This window comes from Hippocampus comes, unplaced genomic scaffold (assembly GCF_001891065.2).
Source record: "Hippocampus comes isolate QL1 unplaced genomic scaffold, H_comes_QL1_v1.1 scaffold309, whole genome shotgun sequence".
Lineage (NCBI taxonomy): Eukaryota > Metazoa > Chordata > Actinopteri > Syngnathiformes > Syngnathidae > Hippocampus > Hippocampus comes.
Window position 1 is genome coordinate 43,740 of NW_017805838.1, and position 9,444 is coordinate 53,183.

The 9,444-nt window shown below is 40.1% G+C and overlaps 1 protein-coding gene across 1 annotated transcript in view; it reads left to right on the forward strand.

Moving 5' to 3' along the window:
- The window catches only part of LOC109526559 (UV-stimulated scaffold protein A-like), a 38,598-nt gene that overhangs the window by 10,970 nt on the left and 18,184 nt on the right, over nucleotides 1–9,444 (forward strand). Inside the window, exons 4-7 of the mRNA XM_019887901.1 lie at nucleotides 2,165–2,318; nucleotides 3,704–3,880; nucleotides 4,677–4,797; nucleotides 8,314–8,781. Of these exons, the coding sequence (XP_019743460.1) occupies nucleotides 2,165–2,318; nucleotides 3,704–3,880; nucleotides 4,677–4,797; nucleotides 8,314–8,781 (920 nt within the window). The remainder of the gene's footprint in view (nucleotides 1–2,164; nucleotides 2,319–3,703; nucleotides 3,881–4,676; nucleotides 4,798–8,313; nucleotides 8,782–9,444) is intronic.

Here is a 9,444-nt window from a genome sequence, read left to right on the forward strand (position 1 = left end):
ATACTAATGCAGCGTGTTATACCGGAGACAAATTCCTTGTGTATTCTACATACTTGGCCAATAAAGACGATACTGATTCTGATTCTATACCCGTCAATCAATAATTCTGTTGTTTATGTAAACATTTGATTCAAAATATACAAGTATATGGATGGAATACTGTACAAAAGTTAAGTCATTACAAAAATCTCTCAAGTACAAGTCAAAAAATGATTTGCTAAAAAGAATATTCAAGTACCGAGTAGGCTAACTGCTTGAGCATGAAGTCTGATTATTTTTTTTTAAACAATGTCATCAGATAGACAAAAACATAACATTATGTGCACATGCTTGCATCTTCAAATCATAAAAATAATACCAGCCTATATCTTACCAATCTTGTGATCTCGATGGGTCTTGTCTCCATTCCATGTCAGGTCGTCTGGGCACATTGTTTGCATCCTGATTAGCGTCTGGCTCATATATGTAAGGTCTAACGTAAAATTCCAACCTCCTCTTCTTCCTCCAACTCTTCAAAAACGTGGATATCCTCACTTGCGCTGGATCGATCGCTTGTATCGCTGTTTGAATCATTGTTTGAAATGCTTTGCATGTCTGCCATATGGAACTCTGCCATCGCTGTTCTCCATGTGACGTATCACTTCCGGGTTCCGCCCCTTTTGGGCTGGAACTTCGGAAAATCGATTATTTTGTCAAATATACAACATATAAATTATTTTTTCATGCTTTATTTAGTGGACAATGTTTAAGTACGTTCATTGTGACCCTATTTGGCATTTCATGAAATTACTTCACACTTGGCCTTTAAAACCCTGATCGGAACATCCCAAGTAAAACCCATAAATCAATGACACAAATACAGCAGAGACCGTAAAACCCCCAAATAATGCTGAGTCTCATGCTCAGTCAAAAACTCTACAGTAAAATTGTGCTTTAAGACAAGTTTTAAAAATCGAAAAAGGGAATTTGGCTCACATTTAATGGAAGGGCCTTCCAAAAGGATGGACCGGCAACGGAATAGGCTGAATCACGTCTGAGCCATTGCGTTGTCTTCGGTCCCTTCAGCGGTGTCTGGTGTGTTGACCTCCAACAGAGCAGGTTAGAAGAGGTGGAGTAGCTCATCGAGGTATGATAGTGTGAGACCCTTTAGAGCTTTGGAAACAAAAGTATCTTCATATAAACTCTAAAATTCAAAGAGAGCCATTGAAGGGAAGCCACAGTTGGAGTTTTGTGCTCCCTCCTACGAGCACTAGTTAGTGCAAAATGTTGTAGCTTGCCTTCTAACTCGAGAAACATAAGGGAGGACTGGCTAACGCCAAAATAAAGTGTTACATTAATCCAGCCGAGATGTAATGAAGTGTTGTTGAGAAGAGAGAGCCATATTAGCCAGTTGCCTACAATGAAAAAAAAAATGGACTGACCAACAGCACCAATTGGCCTATCCAATTTAAAATCACTGTCCAATTTGAAACCTGGGTTCGAGATTAGTGACTTTAGATAAGGCGCCAGGGGGCCCAATTGCATGGTTTTGTTTTTTCTCAAGGCATGTATAATTGGGTATCATTGTCATAACAGTGAAAATGAATGTTTATGTATAATATCAACACGTAGAAGCATGTACAGTAGTTTAAGAAGAGAAAGAAATAGAGGGCCGAGTACCGATTCCTGCGGTATACTCCACATTACAAAACTCAGAAGTTGCATTGCCATGAATTACATGGTGCATCCTCTCTAAGATGTAAGAACTAAGATAAGAAAGTGCAGAGTCTCAAATACCAAGACACGTTTCAAGGCCTCTTAATAGTACGTTATGATGGATGGTGTCAACGGCAGCGCTAAGATCGAGGAATAATATTATTGAAGAGGTGTCGGAGTGATCTAAGCACCATATCTGAGTTAATAAGTCATTCTGTGTTTAAATCAGCAGTGTCCAACTTTGGTCCTCGAGGGCCGCAATCCAGCATGTTTTAGTCTCCTTCTCAAACACACCTGATTGGTCAGCTTGAGCACAAGTCCTCATTTTTGCTAGTATAATCGACTTAGCAGTGGCATTTGAACAATGCACATCACACACACAGTAACCACAAAGTGGCATTGTCATGGCATTTGTTATTCCACTATAATTAAACTTTTTGTTGTTGTTGTTTGTTGGTATTCCCTGTAGGGAGTCTAACGACTACATCGATCATGTCTACCACTCATTAATGTCCCAGCTCAACCAAGACCATGCTGAGATCCGTCTGTCAGCCTTTCAGATAGCCAGTGAACTTTTCCCCAAATCACATCACTTCAGAACCCTCCTGGTGGACAACTTCCAGGTACTGGGGTAAATTTTACCTTTAATTTTACAATATTCCCTGTAAAAGTATATTCTGAGTTAAAATACTAATCATAACTGCTAATGGAACCGGCCAACTTGCTTGGTGGTGTGTCTGCTGAGAGAAGAAATGCTGTTCCAGTTTTTCTCAGTCGCTTTGGCACGTTTCTCAGACCAGAATTGAAATTTGCAAAACAGCAAGTGCATTCATACAAATGGCAAAACATTATGGTTCCCATGCAAAACCCATTTTCTTTCTCAAAATCCTCAGTACATCTTATTTGTATCACATGTGAGTGCCATGAGAACCACGTCTTTGTGTCACTGTGTATGTGTAAGAGTCAAAATGCTGAGTCATGTTATCAATATAATAGTGTGTTCTGGAAGGATGTTCTGATGTTAACTGCTGCTTAAGTTTTCTTGACAAAATCAGTATTTTACATTGAAAAGTTACAGCTTCTTGCATGTGGACGATTGACTGCAAGAGACTGGTTTAGATGCAAATGTCACTTTTACTGTAATTTGTTGACAAACTACGTCAGTATGATACAGAAGGAAAAAGATAGCACTGCATATTACAAAGAAAAAAACAAATCAAAACTAGAGCTGCAAGCTACTGAAAGGGCCCTATGAGCTATTATGAGAAAAAATTACCTCTGTAAAATGTCAAAAATAAGGCAAAATTTGAAAGGAAATTAACTATTTTTAGGTCTTGGGCTTTTTACATGTGCCTGCCACTTTTGGTAGGTCTCGGTGAAATGTTCAACTGGGGCTATTTTGTTCAAAAAATTGGGGCTCAACCATGCTATTTTTTTGTTTATTTATTTATTTATTTAACTGCAGAATTACCTACTGTAATTTCTATTCCCGTAAATTCAAGTCTGATCTCAGAAATGAACCAAAGCAACTGAGAAAAACTTTTATATCTTACGGCTCAGTTCAGGAGGGTGTGATGCACTGAATTTGTTGTTGTCATTTTACATACAAACTGTATGACTGAACTTGTCAGTAAGGATGAGTATTGTTTAGATTTTAATGATACTACTACTTTTAACGCTACTGCCTATCAATCGGGTACTTTAACGGTGTTCTTCTACTTATGGTATTTTTTTTTTGTTGAGAAAAACACCAAAACAAAGGTATTCAAATTAATGCTGCTGTCTTTGTTTGTGTGTTTAAAATGAATGTACTGTACTTATCTTGCAGCTAAAATAAATAACGAGATGGTTTGAACAAAATTTTAAAAAGTCATATTTGAGACTGTATCTTTCACTGACAAGGACAATTAAATTGATTCTGATTCTACTCAGTCATCCAGATCTATCACGAAAGTATCTTAGTAGGCTGTGTTTGTGTTATCTCATTATGAGCCATCCTCTCTGGCAGGAATTCTTGGAGTTGACTGTAGAGACCAACATTGAGCGGCCTCTGCCCCCTCCTCAACTAGTAGCCAGGAAACTTAGATCACTTGCTATCCAGACTATCCAGACCTGGCAGTCCTCTTATGGGTCAGCATATAAGAAGTTGGAGCTGGGTTATTATTTTCTCAAACAGTTTAAAAAGGTGAGCAATATAATTGGTCTTCTCATTGCCCATTTACATTGACATGACATAATTCATGTGGATAAATGTTGAGCATATTTTAATCCTGGCAGCATGGTTGTTGACTGGTTAGCAAGCACGTCCATGTCACAATGCAGAGGTGCAGGTTTCAATTCCGGCTTCGGCCTTTCTGTGTGGAGTTTGCATTTTCTCCCCGTGCCTGCGTGGATTTTCTCCGGGTACTCCGATTTCCTCCCACATTCGAAAAACATGCATGCAATGGAACACTCCAAATTGTCCCGAGGTGTGAGTGTGAGTGCGAATGGTTGTTTGTCTATGTCCGTGATTGGCTGGCAACCAGTTCAAGGTGTACTCCGCCTACTGCCCGAAAACAGCTAGGATAGGCTCCAGCACTCCCGCGATCCTCGTAAGAATAAACAGATTAGAAAATGGATGGATAATAATAGTGACAATAATAATTTATAGAATAACAATAACAATAATAATAATACTAAGTATTATTCATCCATCCATTTTCTGAATTGTCATTTGAAACATGCTTGATGTATTTCTTTTGGTTTTCTCTGAGTGATATTAAAATGGGTTTGATGATTTGAAACCTTTGTGTGGCTAGATGTGCCCCCCCCCCCCTCAAAAAACAACCCAGAAATCAGGAAGTTGGCAAATACTGTACTTTTTTCACAACACTCTATTTGTATGAACAATGGCAACTCGATAAAGAGTATTTTGAAACATTTTCGAAGAGATCAATTGCTAATCTTACCTCATAATACACACATTTTTTGGGTTTTCTTAGGTGGACTTTCAGGATGCTGAGGCCAGGACAGTAGCAGAGCGAGAACGAGAAACTGAGAGACAAAGGAAAATGGAGAGGATATACAGCAAGAGACTGAAAGCAGCCATGAGAGATATGGAGGGTAAATGCAAAGTACTGTATTTCCCACGACCAGAAGATGCACATTAGAGTCTTACATTTTCTCCAAAATGGACGGGGCATCTAATAAATGCGGGTCACCTATGCACCAAAAAAATCTGTGAATGCTGTTGTTGCACAAAAGGTTCTGTCAGCTCAACAGGACCTAAACCACTCAAGGGCGCTACCGCCAATGCCCACCAAGTGCTGCAAACGAGCCAACGGAATACTGTGATCCACTGTATCAAATGCTGCAGTTAAATCATATTAGTCCACACCAAGGTTATTTTAGTTCACGAAAATTAATGAAATAACTAAAACTAAAATGGAAAAAACATCAAAATGCGGATGTGTTTGTAAAGTGTCATGAGTTTTCATGAATGTTTAGACCAGTGGTTCTTAACCTTGTTAGAGGGACCGAAACCAACCATTTCATATGCACATTCACCGAACCCTTTATTAGTGAAAAATAAAAATGTTTTTTTTTTTTTTTTAACAAATTCAAGACATAAAAAACGCATTTATTAAAAACAGAAAAAAAGTAATCACAATTAGAATAAGTATAAAGTTGAAGTTTTTTAATTGTGCACAAAATGAACTAGCCAGTGATGGCCAAGCGGGCTTGTCATAACTAATTGACATGTTGAGTCGGGTGTGTCTTAACCTCCATGGCAGAGGCTCTGTCGAAACCCTGAGACTGATTCACCGAATGCCTTAGAACCACTGGTTTAGACCCTTAAATCTAGCGTTGTTATCTTGCCGAATAACATGGCAACAGCTTTTTGTGAAAATTCACAAACTTCGTGTTGCAACATCTTGAAGTCCTAAACATGCTTTGCACAAATATGAGGTGGTCAACTCGCTTGGAGAGAAACATCAAAGCGTAAAACATATTTCCTTCAGCCAATAGGTGGTGCTGCCACGATAAAACCATTTATCTTCAGGCCGAGACTCATCATCTTTGTCAAATATTGACACGATATAATCATGAGGGTCAAGTTACAGAAGATTTTGTAGTCAAGGCAAGGCCAAATTTTAAAATAAATTCAAAACGGCGGAGTTCCTGTTAGGTGTCGCCTATGGATCAAAAGGACTTTTTTGTTGGTCTTGGGTGATTTACCGATACCACCAAATTTTCATTGCTCTTGGTGAAACGGACAACCGGAGCTGCTTTGTTAAAATTTCCCTTGAATCCAAAAGCTATAACTTGAGGATATCTTTTAAAACATTCTGACATTTGATGATAGTCCAGGTATGATGACAACTACAAACTTATTTTTCAGCATTGTGATTGTGCCACCTACTGGCTAAAGCAAATGCATGATTTATTCTTTGATGTTTTATTCACAGGCGGCACGGTGAAACAGTGGTTAGCACGTCTGCCTCACATTGTAGAGGTGCAGAATTCAATTTCAAGCCCCAGCCTTCCTGTGTGGAATTTGTGATTGTGAGCCTGAATAGTTATTTGTCTATGTGTGCCCTGCGATTGGATGGCAACCGGTTCTGGGTGTCCCCCACCTACTGCCTGAAGACAGCTGGGATAGGCTCCAGAAGGCATCCAGAAAATTGATGGATGGATGGATACATGGATAATAATAAAAATAATAATTTCTACAAAACAATAAGGACCTCGCAGCGTTCGCTGCTCTGGCCCTTATAAGAATATTACTACTGTAACTACTACTACTACTACTACAGTCATACCTTGGTTTTCGACCATAATTTGTTCCAGAAGGCTGTTCGAAAACCGAAATCACGCTCTTTTAAAAAAAAAAAAAATCTTTATTGAACACGTCTGTTCACCATGGAACGATAAACGAGGAAGCGTCACTTCCTCGTCTACCCGAGGAAGCGTCACTTCCTCGTGTAAGGAAGGCGAGAGGAGTCAAGTGATGCTTTCAAGTGCACTCAGTTTGTTCGAGAACCGAAATTCGGTTGTCATCCGAGGCATAAAAAACTCGAAATTTTTGGTCGAAAACTGATTGGTCGAGAGCAGAGACATTCGAAAACCGAGGTTTGACTGTACTACTACTACTAATACTACTACTACTACTATGACTATCCATCCATCCATCCATTTTCCGAACCGCTTCATCCTCACTCGGGCCGCGGAGGGTGCTGGAGCCTATCCCAGCTGTCTTCGGGCAGTAGGCGGGGGACACCCTGAATCGGTTGCCAGCCAATCGCAGGGCACACAGAGACGAACAACCATCCACGCACACATTCACACCTAAGGACAATTCAGAGTGTTCAATTTGCCTACCATGCATGTTTTTGGAAAGTGGGAGGAAACCGGAGTACCCGGAGAAAACCCACGCAGGCCCGGGGAGAACATACAAACTCCACACAGGAGGCCGGAGCTGGGATTGAACCCGGTACCACTGCACTGTGAAGTCGACGTGCTAACCACTGGACTACCAGGCCGCCCCTACTATGACTAATCTTCTTCTTCTTCTTCTCCTTTCGGCACGTCCCCATTCAGGGGTCGCCACAGCGAGTCAGTAATTTCCATCCGCCCCTGTAAACCGTCCTACCAACTCGCATGGTCGTCTTGGCAAAAGTTTTACGCCGGATGCCATTCCTGACGCAACCCTCCCCATTTCTCCGGGCTTGGGACCGGCACTGGGGAACAGTGCACCCCCAGGGGAGGGCACTGCCCCCCAGCGGCTGGGTTCGCCCCTACTATGACTAATAATAATAATAATAATAATAATAAGTAAAGTTCATTCTCAATAATAATAAGTGGATTAGAAAATGGATTAATAGTAATATCCATCCATCCATTTTCCGATCCAATTCATCCTCACAAGGGTCGCGGGGGTGCTGGAGCCTATCCCAGCCGTCTTCGGGCAGTAGGTGGGGGGACACCCTGAACCAGTTGCCAGCCAATCGCAGGGCACATAGAGACGAACAACCATCCGTGCTCACACTCATACTTAGGGACGATTTAGAGTCTTTAATTAACCTTCGTTGCACGTTTTTGGAATGTGGGAGGAAACCGGAGTACCCGGAGAAAACCCACACAGATACGGGGAGAACATGCAAACTCCATACAGGAAGGCCGAAGCCGGGATCGAAACCACAACCTCTGCACTGTGAGGTCAACGTGCTATCCATTGGACCACCAGGCTGCTTTTAATAATAATAATAATAATAATAATAATAAGAAGAAGAAGAAGAAGAAGAAGATGATTCCAAAAACTAAGTTTCTTGCAGCAGTCTCTGCGCCAGCCTTAATAAGCTGGGCAATAAAAGTAAAACTCTGTACCTCTATGCAAAGTAACAATGTGTAGGGAGTTATGGTGAATTTTAATTCGAATAGAAGACTGTATTTAGGGATGGGTTGGAACAGATTCATTGTATTTCCATTCATTTTAATGGGGAAAGATGTGAGATGTGTTTTTGTCACGAGCGTGATCACAGAATGAATTAAAACTGTCATCTCAAGGCACCAGTCTGTGAGGTAAATCAGATTTTTTCAACAATAACAATTTTTAACAAAATATTATTCCTTTTACAGACTCCTCCCCAGATATTGAGGTTGCACTGACAGAATTAGACTCCTGTTTGAAGCTGCTTTCCCATGAGTTCCCCCTTCTAGACAGCCTGACAACTAACAGCTGCCCGCTCACACAACCAACCACTGGATGTTTGTCGGATGATGAACAACCCTGCTGTAGCAAAAACTTAATGAATGACAGAACACAGAAGATGCAAGAAAGCAAAGAAAATGACAATGAGAATAGAGAAGAGTGGGAGGAGAAAAAAACAAAGAAAAAGAAGCATAAAAGGTCTGAAAATGAAGAATTAAACAGGAGTAACAAACAGAACAAAGGTGAGATGGAAGGGGAACAAAGGTATAAGATGAAACATGAGGACAAGACCAGACGTGAAGCAGAAGAGGAGGACCCCCTTCATGGAGACTCATTTATTCGAAACTCTGGCCTTATCTCTCGCTCATATTGTCTGGACTTGAACCTTAGTCATGGTAAGTGCAATTTTTCAATTTCACAATATTTGAAAGCGAAATGTCACCTGCATTTTGAAGAATTTGTCTTTGTGAAAGATAGCCGCTTATACTGCACTACACTACCAGTGTATTTCTGATGCACACCCCAAAAAAATAATATCTCCGGTAAATATCCGATTTGGAGATAACGAGGTATTTTGTAATTTGCACACCCCAATTCCAATCATGTTGTCGAAAACATAATAAATGAAAGATAACGATTTACAATTCCCCTTTAACTTTAGTTCACAAGTACATGACAAAGACAAGATTTTGATGTTAAAAATGAAAAAAAAAAACATTTTATCTGCAAATATTCACTCATTTTTAATTTGATCTCTAACACATTCCAAGAAAGCTGTGACAGCATTATGAGAGGCGCAGGGTTTCCTGCCTTTCCTGACTCCTGCCAGGCTATGGTATGACCATTTTGGGCCGGACCGGTACTTCAATTATTGCGAGCTATCATCAGTTTATTAGTGGCATTTAAACAAAACAAAAACCATCAAATAATACTATTGGTTATTGTGTTAGTTTTTTGGTAAATACATCATCTGGAAAAAGAATTGCTATTGTGACAGGCCTACCTATACATAATGTAAATACAATACACTGACTAAAAAAAAAATATATATATATATA